Genomic DNA, 16,975 nt, shown 5'->3' on the forward strand with positions numbered 1-16,975 from the left:
GGTCCTTTCAACAAGGTCTTACAAGCCAGTTATTGGACATAGATCTTCTCTTTCCCCAGGAATCGGATCTTACGTTCCGACTGGCCAGCGGGCTTGTTATATGGCAGCCCATGTGGGAGCACAGACAGCCCGAAGTCTCTGGCTTCACAGCACTGGTGAAACCCATCAGGAACATCATTACAGGTTCGTAACTTGGATGCCCAGTGGGATGGTCTTAGCAGATTCCCTCATATGCAGGAGTAAGGGTGATGAAATGATTTGCCCTTAAGGAACCAAGAGGAATGAGGCACCTGGATGGCTCAGTCCGTTAAGCAACTGACTCTAGATTTTGGCTGAGGCAGTGATCTCACTGTTCATGAGTTTGAGCCCTGCATCAGGCTCTGGGCTGACAGCATGGAGCCTGCTTAAGATTGATTCCCTCTTTCACTCTCTGTCTGCCCTTCCCCACTTCTCTCCCTCTCTCTCAAAATAAATAAATAAACATAAAACAAAACAAAACAAAAGAGCCCAAATGTCTATCAACTGATGAACGGATAAAGAAGATGTGGTGTGTGTGTGTGTGTGTGTGTGTGTGTGTGTGTAATGGAATATTATTTGGTGATCAAAAAGAATGAAATCTTGCCATTTGCAGCAATGTAGATGGAACTAGAGTGTATTATGCTAAGTGAAATAAGTCAGTCAGAGAAAGTCAAATATCATAGGATTTCACTCATATCTGGAATTTAAGATACAAAACAGATGAACATAAGGGAAGGAAAGCAAAACTAATATAAAAACAGAGAAGGAGATAAACCATAAGAAACTCTTAAATACAGAGAACAAACTGAGGGTTGCTGATGGGGTATTGGGTGGGAGTATGGGGTAAAGGAGTGAAGGGCCTTAAGGGGGACACTTGTTGGGATGAGCACTGGGTAGTATATGTAAGTGATGAGTTACTTCATTATATTCCTGAAATTATTATTACACTATATGTCAACTAACTTGGATTTAAATTCTAAGAAAGGGAAAGAAAGAAAGAAAGAAAGAAAGAAAGAAAGAAAGAAAGAAAGAAAGAAAGAAAGAAAGAAAGAAAGAAAAGAAAGGAAGGAAGAAAACCAAGAGGAAGAAAATTTCTCTAGAAAGTTATTATGTAAATGCCCTGGGCACAGGGCTCATTTACATATGATGAGAAACTCTAAACCAGGGGCACATGCTACTGAGTTGTTTGGCTTTGGATAAGTCATTTAAACTTCTTATATTTCAGTTTCCTCATGTGTAAAACAAGAGTTAAAATATAATGTTGCTACAACATTCAGGGTTGTTATGAAGAATAAGTGAATTAATTATATATAAAATTGCTTAGAAGAATGCCAGGCACAAAGTAAGTAAATAAGCTATTATTATTATTATATCTTCATAATCATTATAGTAGACAGAGTCATAGATCCTTAACAATCTTACCTTAGTGCTTATTTGCTATCAAAGCATTTCACTACAGGAATTGTCTAATGAAATAATTTTATTGGTGAATTGTAGAAAGAGTAATAAATGATAGCTTGAAAAGTGCCTGGAAAGCTCAGGCTTCACTCCAGATGTATCACTTACTATGTATGTAACCTAACCTCTCTGAATGTTTCTAGTTCTTTAAAATGGAGATAATAATACCACCTTATATGGCCTCATAGTGTGGAGTAAATAAGAATCCACATAAAGTACCCATTTTATAGTGAGTGCTTTATAAATTCAATCCTTCTATTCCCAACCAAAATTTTGGCATCAATAATAACATTTAGAAAGAGATAAATTGTGTGGTAAATATATAGAGGCATGATATATATACATCATTTGCTTACTTCCAAGGTTTTTCTACAGACAATGGAATATTACACATGTAAAAAAGCTTTGTAAGGGGAAGGAAGCCATAAACAAGTTTTTACATACTTTCCCCCTATCAAGTAACATACCTTTGCAAGGTACATAGTATGTTAAAGGATTTTCTGAACAAAAGATGGTAACATGCTCATAGTGACAAATCATGTTTGCTTATAGTAATTCACACAAAAGATACAATTTTTCATATAGTGAAAGTAGACTAATTCCAGAATTAATATGTGAACAATACATTAACTAGTGAAATAAATTATAAATTCAAGAGTAACAGTCTGTCATAACATTCAAATAGCAAGGACCTAAAGATGTCATAGCCAGAAGTGATCTACTTAGATTCCCTGGATAGAATGAGGTTAATTTCACAAAATTAAAACAATCTGAGAGCGAAGACAGATGTACAATATTAAAAAACTGAAAACAATAGAAATAAGACAAAGGAAAATAAAATATGCTACAGTAAAACAAAACTATTACTGAAAAAGCCATATCATTATGCTGATTAAGGATTTTTTTCATATTTGTTAAGTCCTATCACTTTCCTTATGAATTAAGAGGTCACTTTACATTTAGGTCATTCTCTCTCTCTCATTAATACATAAACTATCATTTAACAGATGTATTAAAAACTGTTAGGAAATAGTGTCCCTCATGAATCACTGGGGCTGTTCACTCCAACATCCTTTTGCCTTGGGATGATATTCAAAGTGGGTTCTTTTCCCCTCTGCCTGATGCCTGTGGATGTGAAATGGTGCCCAGCATCTGAGGTGAGATTAAACCCAGCTCAGACACGTGGCTAGAAGAAAAAGCAACGACACGTGGGTGGATGACATTCCCTAGGTCTCTTGTTTTGTGACCTTGGTAAATCACTTTCTCGGCATCTGTTTTATTCACAATTCCAATACAGCATGGCCATCGTCACTTCCTACTGTTCCCAATCCTCAGGAAAAATGTAACTGATTTGACTTTTGCCGTAAGGCAAGCTTAAGGTGGTCATAAAAGCACAACCTGGAGCCAGACAGCCTAGGCTGGAAACTTCATGTAAAGGCCAGATGATCTTGGGCAAGTTCAACTTCTTGTGCCTTAGTGTCTTTATCTGTAAAATGAATCTAATAATTTACCATATGTTATTATTGGGTTATTGTAAAGGTTAAATGAGTTGAGACAGTAGTTCCCCCCTTATCTGTGGTTTTACTTTCTGCGGTCTCAATTACCCATGGTCCAAAAACAGATGATTCGCTCCTCCTGACAAACCGTCAGAAGGTCAGTAGTAGCCTAACACTATGTCACAATGGCTACATCATTCGCCTCACTTCATCTCCTCATGTAGGCATTTTACATCATCATAAGAAGGGTGAATATGGTACAATAAAGTACTTTAAAAGAGAAAGAGACCACATTTACATAACTTTTATGACAGTATATTGTTAGAATTGTTCTATTTTATTGTTAGTGATTGTTGTTAATCTCTTACTCTGTGTAATTTATAAATTAAACTTCATCATAGGTATGCATGTATAGGAAACATTATATGTAGGGTTCAGGAGTATCTGCAGTTTCAGGCATCCACTTGGAAAAGACCCCCTGCAGATAAGAGAGGAGCGCTGTATATGTAAAGTTCTTTAGTTTTTAAAAAATAAAAGAGAAAGAGAGCAGGGAGGGGCAGAGAGAGAGAGAGGGAGAGAGAGAATCCCAAGCAGGTTCTGCACCATCAGCACAGAGCCCAGTGCGGGGCTCAACCTCACAAACTATGAGGTTATGATCTGAGCCGAAATCAAGAGTTGGATGCTTAACTGACTGATCCACCCAGTCACCCCTGTAAAGTGACTTAAAAAGGACATGGCAGATATTTGGTACCATATAGATGTTAACCACTATTAAATTTAGTATTGCCAACTTTTTAGCACCAGTAGCCTTTTGAGTCAGAGTGAATAGATGAAGAAATCTACATTGTTATGATAACCTAGCAATACTAAGATTTTTTTAATTGGTTATTTGATTTCTTTTATAATATATGCTACTAAATATCTTCTTTCAGAATGACAATGATATGTAAAAATTATTTTTTGAGAAATTATTTAATAAAATGAGCATATTGTAATCTTATAAATTTTGCGATGATATTTCTTCCATCTTTGCAGCTAAGAGAAGCTCTCCTATCAACAGTCAAAGTCAAACCTGTGAATCACCAAATCAAGACCCAAGCCATCAAGAGGTGAGTTTATTGTGATCCTAGGAAGAAATGAGGTGGTCATTCCCTGGATGTGGTGTAGTGTGAAAGATAAGACATGAGTTCTAGAATAATACTACTTGGTTTCAGATCAAGCTCCTACTCCTGAATATAAAACTTTAAGAAGTCTCAACTTTACTATCTGTCAAGTATGGAAAATAATTTTATGCACTTTCCCAGTGTGGGAAGCCTGAAACAAGACAATGCATGACTGGTACTTTATCTTTGTGGCAAGTGTAATCAGCAGTGCTTTATCTCCATGCCTAGTGAATAATCAGGGGTGTTCTATCTCAATGGTTAAAGTGTAATTAGCAGTGCTTTGTCTCAATAGCTAACATGTGACATTCAATAAATGTTAGTTATCATTATTCATCCCACATAAAGTATCAAAATCTTCTAATATTTTTTAGGCAATCGTAATATAGGTAAGATAATGCTGCAGCAGGTGGGGAGGAGGGAGAAAGTAGAAAGGAGGCATAATGTATAGTCCTATCCCTTAGGTAATATAAAATTTCATGAAAAATCAAGACGAATCCACATAAAAACAATGTATGTAATAAAAAAAGACTATAATTCAGTGAAAAATTTTCAAGCATTCTTTGATTTGGAAAAGAAAGAAATGAAGGCCAGGGTGGTTTGAAGCCACATAGCTATGACTACTGCCATTAGCTTAGTGTGGTTTTAGATGACCTGTCTTCATTTCCAGTCCAACATGTGCAAGATACAATTTGCTGCTTTCCATGAACATTGGATCCTCTTTCTAACTGATGCATTAACTGTCAGCAGTGTCATCATCCTTTTTAGCCTCAAAACTGGAAATTTTGGAGTCCTATTATAGCTAATGTTTACTGAACTATTGCTAAATATAGACACTGTGATTTATATGCTCTATTTTATCTATTCTAATATATATATGTATGTATATATATATATATATATATATATATATACACATTTTTTTTTACTTTTAACGTACGTGAAATCAGATGTGTTTGATTATGTTGACTTCTTAAAATCTCCCTGCCTGGTAATGGTACTAATATGGTTGTCATTCTTGTACAGCATGAATTTGTCATTTCTGGCATTTAAATTTGTAGAATTGGGATTAGTGGCTTAGAAAAATATGTCAGAGGGAATAGTGGAGCACTCGTTTAAGAAATAACATTTTTGACACAGAGGAAGTTACTCTATAGAAAGACATGTATCAAAAACTCTGAGTGGAATTTTTAAAATTTTTTAATTAAAAAAATTTTTTTAAATAATCTATTGTCAAGTTAGATAACAAAAAAGTGTGTACAGTGTGCTTTTGGTTTTGGGGGTAGATTCCCGTGGTTCATCGCTTACATACGACACCCACTGCTCATCCCAGCAAGTGCCCTCCGCAATGCCCATCACGCATTTTCCCCTCTCCCCCTTGAGTTGAAACTTAGAAATTTCAAGAATACCTACATCAATTTATTTCACTTATATCTTCCTTTTTACATATACACAGAATGGATGTATAATCAAAAGCTACACCTAAATAAGTCTAAGATAGTGCTTGTAATAAGTATATTAGAGAAAGTCCTCACTGGAAAGTGTCCTAGTTTAGCTAACGGAGTTTTTTTTTTCCTTCTTAATTGCACATAAAAAAATGGTGTATCTTATAACTGCTGACATCTTAGATACAACAAAATATATCTCCTGTTTTGTACTCCTTAGTCCTCTCAATTTGATTTCTTGCTGAGTCACGTCGTTTTATCTTGTAATGTGGCTCAGCTGTGCTCTTTATTCTCTACGCCTGCCACTGCCCTCTAAATCCAGGTCCTCAAAACTAGATTGCAGCTGGAACCACCTAATTGGATTTTTCTACCTTTAGCCTCTCCTGCTTCACATAAATACCACTTAATAATGCCTGACTAATCTTCCTAATGCATCATTTATTTATTAACTTATTCCACAGAGGCTTATTATATGCAAGGTGCCATTCTTTATATCCTTGTTCCCTAGAAACCTCTAGTGGATTTTTTTTTTCCATCACTTCAAGACCAAACTCCTCTCCCTGCCTCTCCGTGCCTTCTACCACCTGGCAGCATTTTTCTTAAGTGACTTTGTTTACACCTTCAGTTATTTAAGCCCTGCTTCCAATATACAGAGCATGCTTCTTTAGCCTCTGGGTCTTTGCTCAGATTGTTTCCTCTAAGTGGAATGTTATCTTTCCTCCTCATTGCCTGTCTACATTTTATCTTTCTTTTAAGGACCAATTAAGATTTCAACTCCCCCATGAACTCCCGTCTAATTATTCTAAATCTGCACTGCCCAATATGGTAGCCACTAGGCCCATGTGGCTACTGAATACTTGAAATAAGGCTAGTCTGGGGGCACCTGGGTGGCTCAGTCGGTTAAGAGTCAGACTTCATCTCAGGTCATGATCTCACAGTTGGTGGGTTCGAGCCCCGGATTGGGCTCTGTGCTGACAGCTCGGAGCCGGGAGCCTGCTTCAGATTCTGAGTCTCCCTCTCTCTCTGCCCCTCCCCACTCATGCACTCGTGCTCGCTCTCTCTCTCTCTCTCTCTCAGAAATAAACATAAAAAAAAAAAAAGAAATAAGGCTGGTCTGAACTGAGATGTATTGTAAGTATCAAATGTACAACTGAACTTTGACAACTTAGGAGGGGAAAAAATGTAAACATCTTGATGATAATTTTTATAGCAATTACATGTTGAAGTGATAATTTGGGGTTACACAGAATATATTGTTAAAATTAATCTCACCTATTTCATTTTCTAATATTTCTAATCTTAGGTGTGTGTCTCATGTTTTGTAGCTTGTATTACATTTCTGTTGGACATGCTACTCTAATCTACATTCATTTGTCTTAAAATTTAACCATAAGTTCTTGATTTCAAGGTTCAGGTTTATGCAATACTTTTTATCTCTCAAATTGCCTAACATGAGGCACACATAGCATACTCATGCTAAGGGAGTTTTCGATCTAGTTCGGAAGACTTATTTTATGAAATTTTTAGCCGTATTGGTCCCTCTATGCATCATTACTGGACAGTGCTTTCTTATTTTACATATGAAGATGGAAATTATAAGGACTAAAGTACTATGATAAGCTGAGGGTCTTTACACTTGAGTGAAGAATTTCATCTGTAACACCTATGGAAAGATAATGTCATATTTCCTGAGCAGAGTTACATTTATTAGCTAAATGTAATTAAAACAAACTACTCTGTAAGAAAATGACTGAACTTGTGCATAACAAATCAGAAAAAAGATCATCGTATCCAATTGGAAAAATGTATCACATCTTCCTTTAATGAGTGACGGTACTATTCAGTTCATCTCAGTATTGGCATATCTTTGATGAGTTTTTGGTTTATAACTCTTCCCCGGCAGCTACTGGATATAAAAGTTAAAAAGAAAAGAATCAAGGGCAAAATGAAATAACATATATGAAAGTACTCACCTGAATGCTTAAAATGGTATACATTGTTCTCTAGAAGTGTTTCCATTCCCTCTTAAATGAAGGCAAAGTCCCTTGGTCTATGACATTGTAGTTAGCTGTGTTACAAAGAAAAATTTTCTATTTTAAAAAACAATGTATGTCATATGATAGCTAATTCTAAAGGATATACCTAAAGAAAAAATAAAAAGAAGAACTAATCTGCTATCTCCCCCTCCCGAAGGGATTCCAGGTGGTCTGTGAAACGTTCCAGTCAGATCCCATCTCTCCCAAGGCCACCATTTCAGGCTGCCACCGTGGAAACTCCTTTGATGGAAGCCTGTCCTCCCAAACTTCCCAGGAAAGAGGCCCATCACATTCCAGGTACATGATTGCAAGGTTCGGGGCAAAAATATTTCCCTGGTCACTCAAAGTTAGATATACGTATTTAGCTACTTGCATGGTCTCTGTTCCTTAGTAAGTGTCAGTGCATGATATGTGTATTCTTGGTCATAGTATAATTAGATTAATAATTCCAGAAATGTGCTATGAATTATTCTCATTTAAACAAACTTGGGTGGAAGTGGGCAGACATCTGATAATGAGATGTCTGAATTAGATTATATTTTAAATATTTAAATGCAGAACCTCAAATTATGCTATCAAATACCATGCTGCAGGGATGTGACAAGATCCGCTAATTTAATGTGTAAAAATACTTTATCTGATCCTTGTATTAAAATGGATGCTTTTAAAGTATGCATGGAGAATTGAAAAGGCTGTTCTTTGTAAAGGCTACAACACCATCCTCCTTAGCTTGTGTGTGTGGTAAATTTGCTTAAAAATGCCTTCCCTTGAGACAAACATTAAGCCACTTCTTCTTGTTCTCCATTGAAATGGTGGAAGACTGAATTTATGAGGTTTGCTTTGAACCCAACTAGAAACCACACTTAACTGCCAGGAGTCCCTGAGACTGTGTATCTCTACACTCGACCTTGACGTGTAATTTACATGCCATAAAATTCACTTATTTGAAGTATACAATTTAATGACTTTTAGCAGATTTATAGAACTGTGCAGCTACTCCCAGAATCCAATTTCAGAACATTTCTATCACCCAAAAATATCCCTTATACCCATTTCAGTCTCTCCCAGATGATCGCCCTGCTGCAGATAATCACTTAATGTATCTTCTGTCTATATAGTTGAATTTAATGGAATTTTCAAATACATTGAGTTATACCATATATGATCTTCTACATCTGGCTTCTCTCACTTAGCATAATACTGTAGAGGTTTATCTACATTACAGCATGTACAAGTTGTTCCCTCCTTTTTACTGCTAAATAGTATTCTATTGTATGGATATATCACATTTGAGTTATATACCAGTAGATGAATACTTGGGTTGTTCTGACTTTTTGTTTATTATGAATAATGTTGCTATGAACAGTTACATACAAGTTTTTGGGCAGGCATATGTTTTCAGTTCTGGTATCCTAAGTAGATACCTAGGTGTAAAATGGCTGGGTGGTATGGCAAATTTATGTTTAATTTTTTAAGAAACTGCCAAACTCTTTTCCAAAATGGCTGCACCATTTTACGTCCCCATCCGAAACGCATGAGGGATCATTGTTTCTCTATATCCTTGGCAGCACTGTCTCTTTTCCTGTAGCCATCCTAGTGGGTGTAAAGTGAGATCTGATTGTGATTTTAGTTCATATTTTCCCTAATGACTAATTGTGTGAAGGTGCTTATTAGCTATTTGAATATCTTTTGTGGTGAAATGTCTATTCAACCCTCTTGCCCACATGTTAACTGGGTTGTTCATCTCCTTATGATTGAATTGTAGGAGTTTTTTAATATATTCTGGATGCAAGTCCTTTCATCCATGGACTTATCCACAGATATTTCCTTTCAGTTTTATCTTACCTTTTCATTTGGTAATTTTTAAATGATCTACCTCCTTCTGGCACCAGAACCAGGCTACATGGGCATAGCATTTTTTAAAGATTTCTTAGAATTGTTGAAAGCATGAAGTTATATGAATATAATTGCTTTTTAACCCAAATACTACTATATTGTGCTTTTAAAAAATAATATGCAAAGAGTTTATCTTTGTGTCTTTATTTTGGACTTTAAAATAGGCAAGTGTCCTAGTTGAATGATCTTTTGCTGGTTGAGAATATGAATGTGACAGTAACATTAGTTGTGTAAGCAGAGATTGTATTTTTTCATAGGATTTACTGTACTAGGTCATTAGTGATAATGGGTACTTAAAATCATATAATTTTTTTCTTTACTTATTTATTTTGAGAGACAGAGTGGGGAGGGACAGAGAGAGAGAGAGAGAGAGAGAGAGAGGGAGAGAGAGAATCCCAAGCAGGGGTTGGGCTCAAACCCATAAACAGTGAGATCATGACCTGAGCAGAAATCATCAGTTGGACACTTAAATGACTGAGCCACCCAGGCGCCCCTAAAATCATACCATTTTTTCTGTGGAAGAGCCCTGTGAAGATAACCAACTCCATCCTGACAACATTTTCACCACCTGAACACTTTCAGCAATGAGGAATTTTGTACTCTTGAATGAAGTTCATTTCGTTTTTAGATAGCTCTATTTAGTGTCATGTCCTTCTTATATTTGACCAAAGTTTGCTTTTCTGTAATTTCTGACTATGGTTCTTATATTAGTTTTCTACTGCTGTGTAACAAATTACAACAATTTACTGGCTTAAAACAACTTACATTTATTATTTCACTATTTCTGTATGTCAGAAATATAAATGCAATTTAGCTGGGTTCTCTGCTCTCGGGTCTGACCAGGCTAAAATCCAGATGTCAGGATTGACTGTGGTGTCATCACAGGTTCAACCAGGGAAAGATCATATACAAGCTGCCTCAGGTTCTTGGCCGAAGATTGAGCTTCCTGTTTTCCTGTTGACAATTGTCTGGGGCCTACTCTCAACTTCTAGATGCTGCCCACAGTCCACTGCCATGTGGCCCTCTCCATAGTTACCTTACAACAGGGCAGAGAAATTCTAATTACAGCCTACGACTACAGAAACTTTATAATATAACATAATCACAGGCATGACATCTCATCACCTTTCTGATATTCTGTTGGTTATAAGAAAGGCACAGATCTACCTACACTCAGGAGAAGAGGATTATAGAGGGTGTGACAACCATCAGATGGGAATCAGGAGCGGCTCTCCTAAGTGTGTTTACCACAGTCCTTTTAAAGATGTAGAGACGCTTCCCGTATTAATTTTCCACTTATTCAAAAGTCGCTATTATGAATCTCTCTCTCTCTCACACACACACACACACACACACACACACACACACACACACACACACACCCCAAGGCTTCCATTTTATTTGATAACAACAATAACTCACTAACAAAGTTGTCAAGGGCATAATTAAATCAGATTTAGGGAAAAGGTAGTTGCTTTGGTTACAGACTTCGTTTTAAGTATACAATATAATGATTCAACAATTCTATACATTTCTCAATGCTCAAGATAAATGTACTCTTAATCCCCTTCACCTATTTCATCCCTCCCCTACCACCTCCCCTCTGGCAACTACCAGTTATCTGTATTTAAGAGTTTAGTTTTTTTGGTCTTTTTTTTCTTTGTTCATTTGTTTTGTTTCTTAAATTCCAAATATGTGTGAAATGTGAAATCCTATATGGTATTTGTCTTTCTCTGACTTATTTCACTTAGCATTATACCTTCTAGGTCCATTCATGTTGTTCCAAGTGGCAAGATTTCATTATTCTTCATAGCTAATATTCCATTGTATATATATGCCACATCTTCTTTATTCATTCATCCATCTATGGAGGGACACTTGGGTTGCTTCCATGTCTTGGCTATTGTAAATAATGCTGCAATAGACATAGGGATGCACGTATCTTTTCAAATTAGTGTTTTCATTTTCTTTGGGTTAAATACTCGATATGGAATTACTGGATCCCTGTAATTCTATTTTTAATTTTTTGAGGAACCTTCATACTGTTTTCCACAATGGCTGTACCAATCTGCATTCCCACCAACAGAGCACAAGGGCTCTTTTTTCCCCTACATCCTTGTCAACACTTGTTATTTCTTTTCTTTTTCACTTTAGCCATTCAGACAAATGTAAAGTGATTTCTCATTGTGGTTTTAATTTTCATTTCCCTCATGGTGAGTGATGTTGGGCATCTTTTCATGTGTTTATTAGCTATCTGTATGTCTTCTTTGGAAAATGTGTCTATATAGATACTTTGCTCATTTTTAATCAGATTAGGTTTTGGGGGGTATTGAATTGTATACATTCTTTATACATTTTGGATATTAACGCTTTATTGTCTATATCATTTGCATATGTCTTCTTCCATTCAGTAGGTTGCCTTTTTGTTTTGCTAATGGCTTCCTTCTCTGTATAAAACCCTTTTACTTTGGTGAAGTCCCAACAGTTAAATTTTGCTTTTGCTTCCATTGCCTCAGGAGACATCTTCACAAATGTTGTGATGGCCAGTGTCAGAGAAATTACTGCCTATGTTTTCTTCTAGGAATTTCATGACTTCAGGTCTCACGTTTAGGTTCCTAATCCATTTTGAGATTTTTTTTGTGTATGGTGTAAGGAAGTGGTCCAGTTTCATTCTTTTGCATGTAGATATCAGTTTTCCCTGCAACATTTGTTAAAGAGACTGTCTTTTCCCCATTGTATATTCTTGCCTTTCATCATAGACTAATTAACCATGTAAGCATGGGTTTATTTCTGAGCTATTTTGTTCTGTTGATCTATTTATTTATTTTTGTGCCACTACCATATTGTTTGTATTACTATAGCTTGGAAGGATATCTTGAAATCTGGGATTGTGATACCCCAGCTTTGTTCTTTTTCATGACTGCTTTGCTAGTTAGGGTCTTTTGTTTTTCCATAGAAATTTTAGGATTATTTTTTCTAGTTCTGTGAAAAATGGTGTTAGCATTTTGGTAGATATTGCATTACATTTGTAGATTTGCTTGGGTGATACGGGTATTTCAACAGTATTTGTTCTTCCAATCCATATCTTGTAAGTATATGTTAGACATAGGTTGTAGCAGCATCAAAGTTTTGTCCTTAAAGAGCTGACTTTCTTTAAAGGTAGACAGATAATGGGGCGCCTGGGTGGCTCAGTCGGTTGAGGTTCTGACTTTGGTTCAGGTCATGATCTCGCGGTCTGTGAGTTCGAGCCCCATGTTGGGCTCTGTGCTAATAGCGCAGAGCCTGGAGCCTGCTTCGGACTCTGTGTCTCCTTCTCTCTCTGACCCTCCCCCATTCATGCTCTGTCTCTCTCTGTCTCAAAAATAAATAAACGTTAAAAAAATAAAATTAAAAAAAAATAAAGGTAGACAGATAAAAGAGTAATTGAGTAAAATTACTTGTAGACTTCTTTAAGACTATGAAACAAAAGCAAAGTAAAAGGATGAGAGGTGGGTTCTTTTTCATTGAGACTTGAATGATATAAAAGAGACAATCTCAGGAAGATCTGAGAAGAGAAATGTAGGCAGAAGGAGCACATCCAAAGGTTCTGAAATGGTAATAAACTCAGCATGTTTTGGGAACATCAATAACGCAGTGTGAACAGGCAGTAGCACTGAGCAAGAGGGTACAATGCAGGTCAGAGAGGTTGTGAGGGGTCTGATCACATGGGAGCCAAAAGGCCATGTTAGGAAGTTTGGCTCTGTTCCAGGAGTGATGAAAAAACACTGGAGTTGTTGGAACAGTGGAGTGACATTAACCAAATTGCATGTTTTAAAGATCATTTCAGAGAGTTCATGGAAAATAGACTTGGGAGGCAAAAGTGGACCCAGAGACTAGTTAGGAGACTGTTGCAATGGCCCAGGTGAGATAGTATATGCCTTGGTCAAGGTGGTAGTAGTATAGGTGGAAAGGCTGAGATGAGACTGAAACTGGGATTCATTTACAGGGTAAAGCTGACATGACTGGATTTGGGGAGTGAGAAAAAGAAAGGAGTCAAGCATAACTGAAGATTTTGGCTTGAGCAGTTGCATGAATGGTGATTAAATTTGTGAGATAAGGAAAGCGGATAAAAAGTTTATATAAAAATACTTGAATCTTCTTACTTCCGTGTATCTCCAAGGCCACCACCATCATTCAAGCCACTCATTTCCCTGTGCCTGGAGTACTTCATTAGCCCACTGATTCACCTCCTGTGATTCAATCTTGCCACCATCCAATATAGAACATACAGAGTAAAAATAAAAAAAACAAACCATGACACTTCTACTCTTGAATTCTTTTAATGCTATCCGTTGCTATCAAGATAAAATTCAAAATCCTTGAGGTACCCCTCAAGCCCTGCGCATCATTTGGCTGCTGTCCAGTTCTCTAGTGTGACATTATACTGCTACCCACACCTCAGTGACTAAACTTCAACCTTTTTTTAGACTTTCAAACTTCCCCTTAGCTCTGAGATTTGGAGTATGTTATTCCATCTGTCTGCATCGTTCTTCCATCTATCTTCACTTAACCAATTCCTCTTCCTTTAAGACTCAATCTAAATATGATTTCTTTACTCCCTAGAGAGGCTTTGGCAGATGTTTAACACTTTCACAGAACTCCATGTTTTCTCTTACAGCATGAGTAGCAAACATGATATAAATAGTTGTGTGACAATTTGTCTAATAGTTATCTCCTCCACTAGACTGTAAAATCCACACACAAGAGAAAAGACCAAGTCTCTTCCACTCCTTCCTCTCTTTAGTACCTGGTACATGACCTTCAGTGAAGTGTACTGAATAAGTGAAAGAGTTTAATTTTTATAACATCCATGAAAAGACCTTATTCCTCTCTTAAAGATGAGGAACTGAAGCAAAAAAAGATTAAATGGTTCCCCCAAGGGCATACACAGGAATTGGAAAAGCTAGATTTGGGCCCATTCTAACCAACTCCATGGTCCACAATCTTCTCTCTTACCTCATAAAGAGGTAGGTCTAAACCTTTCCATATATTTTCTTTAGCTTCTCTTCCATGGCCCTCTAATTTGTCCTTTATTTCTACTAACTCAGAAATTAGTAAATATAGGACCAGATATGTGATTTTCATATGTCTGCATCTTTTATAGACTTACCAAGAAACCCCATTGGAGTTAAACCAGTGTATCAGTTATCTGTTGTTGCATAACAAATTACTCTGAGGTTGAGTGACTTAAAACGGCAAACATATATTATCTCACAGTTTCTGAGGGTTATATATCCAGACCACCAGCTTTGCTGCAGTCTTTTTTGGCTCAGAGTCTCTTATGAGGTTACATTTAAGATGATGTCTGGGACTGCAGTCATCTGAAGGCATGATTGAATTGGAGGATATGCTTCTAAGATCACTCTGGTGGCTTTTGCCCAGATGCTTCAGATTCAGATGCCCCTCCATAAGGCTGTTCACAATATGGCAGATGACTTGGCACAAAATGAATGGTGTGTGTGTGTGTGTGTGTGTGTGTGTGTGTGTGTGAGAGAGAGAGAGAGAGAGAGAGAGCGAGCTGGGGGCGGGGGGTGGAGAGAGGTCTTTTATAAATAATTTCAGGAGTAATATACCACTATTTCTGTCATATTCACACAGACCAACAGAACATATTTTAGAAAAAAACTGTACAAAGCATGGTCAATGGAGAGATCTTAGAATCTGCTACTATAGTTTGCCTCTGGTCCCTAGTGATTTCCACCTCTTCCACATGCAAAAAAAATTTGCTCTCACCAAGATTGCCAAAATCTCATCCAATTACAAGATCAAGTCAAAGTCCTGATCTCATCATCAAAATCAGATCTAGTTGCAAATAAGGTACCTCATGTGTACGATTTAAGCCAATTCCTTAATTATAGTTCTTTTCAATCCATGCATCTGTGAACTAAAGAGATAAGTTATCTGTACCTAAAACACCCAAATACAATGGTGGAATAGGCACATGATAACTGTTGTGAACATGCCTATTCAAAAGGAGAACATAGGCACTGGTCCATAGCAAGTCTGTAATCAAGCTGGACAAATATTGGAAAATTCTTGATTAGATCTCAGTCCTATTCTTGCCCATGGCTCTTAGCTCCACCCTCTGGGCTATTGATTGCATGCTCTAGGTCAACTTTCATTTTTTTAAGAAGGATAGATGTGTTTATAGCTGAGTAGTTTTCTCAGCTTGGTTCCTGCCAGTAAAATTTGGGGGGTACAAAGCCTCTTTTAATTCTATACTGCTTTGGCAGTGTTTTTGTTACATAAAATTCTTTAAAAACTTTGGCAGTCCAAAGTGAATCTTATTGGGCCCCAGTAGAACAGACAAGTCTCTTTAAGGTAATCCTTTCTCTAACTTGGAAGAGGGTTGAAAAACAACACCCTTAAGTTTCTTTGAAACCCCCCCTACTTTTTTACATGTGAGTCACACTTTCAAAACCTTGAGTTGGCCTTTTGTCTCATGGAATAATATTCGGAGGCAAGACCTTAGATCATTCTGAAGGCCTAAAAAGATTTTACAGCTTTGCCCTTGACTTTATCTTTAGACCATGTTTTTCCAGAAATGCCCTAGATTAGATGTTTGCTCAGAAGTCATTTCTTAATTTTAGCATTACTTCCCATCTGGAGAAGCTGAACGTTTTCAGAATCATCAAGTCCTAGGTCTTTAGTTTTTAACAGTTCTTCAGTTAGGTCATATCTTTCAATCTTCTATAAGCAGCAAGAAGAAATCAGAAGACACCTTCAACACTTTATTTGGAAGTTTTAATTGGATCATCTATGCTCTTAAGCCTGTTTCTTTAACTTTCCACAACACAGCAGGCAGCTTTTGCCACTATATAACAAGGATCCTTCTTCTTCCTCTTTTCAATGTCATGTTCCTTACTTCCCTTTAAGCCCTTAAAGGGCTCCAACAGACTCCTTAAAGTTCAGGATTTCCAGTAGTAATTTGTGCAAGGCAATTTATGCTTTTATTTTTTAACACACTCTTCAAAGCCTTTACAGTCTCTGCTACTGCCTGATCCCAAAACCATTTCCAAAATTTAGGATATTATCTTGGTATTCAAGTCTGTATTCTCTATCAATTGCTATATAACAAATTACCCCAATTTCTCAAAAGCTTAAAACAAAAAACATTTATCATCTGACATAGTTTCTGAGGGTCATGAATCCAGAAAGAGCTTAGCTAAGGGGTTGCAGCTCAGGGTCTGTCAAGATATTGCCTAGGGCTGCCATCATCCAGAAGTTCGACTGGGTTTGAGAGTCTGCTTTCAAGATCACTCAGATGGCTGTTGACTAGAAGCTTCAGTTCTGCAGCATCTGGGCCTCTCCATAGGGCTGCTCATGACATGCTAGCTAGCTTCCCCGAAAACAAATTATCGTATAAAGAGAGGGAACAACCAAGATCAGTGCTTTGGTGTCTTTCAACCTAATCTCTAAAGTGACAT

General features: G+C 37.0%; 1 protein-coding gene across 3 annotated transcripts in view; it reads left to right on the forward strand.

Moving 5' to 3' along the window:
• Window positions 1–16,975, forward strand: part of UNC80 (unc-80 homolog, NALCN channel complex subunit) — a 223,592-nt gene that overhangs the window by 14,560 nt on the left and 192,057 nt on the right. For all 3 annotated transcript variants that reach the window (XM_007086070.3, XM_042997540.1, XM_007086071.3), the window contains exons 5-7: window positions 60–183; window positions 4,008–4,081; window positions 7,771–7,910. In XM_007086070.3, the coding sequence (XP_007086132.2) occupies window positions 60–183; window positions 4,008–4,081; window positions 7,771–7,910 (338 nt within the window). The remainder of the gene's footprint in view (window positions 1–59; window positions 184–4,007; window positions 4,082–7,770; window positions 7,911–16,975) is intronic.

Source organism: Panthera tigris, chromosome C1 (assembly GCF_018350195.1).
Source record: "Panthera tigris isolate Pti1 chromosome C1, P.tigris_Pti1_mat1.1, whole genome shotgun sequence".
NCBI lineage: Eukaryota > Metazoa > Chordata > Mammalia > Carnivora > Felidae > Panthera > Panthera tigris.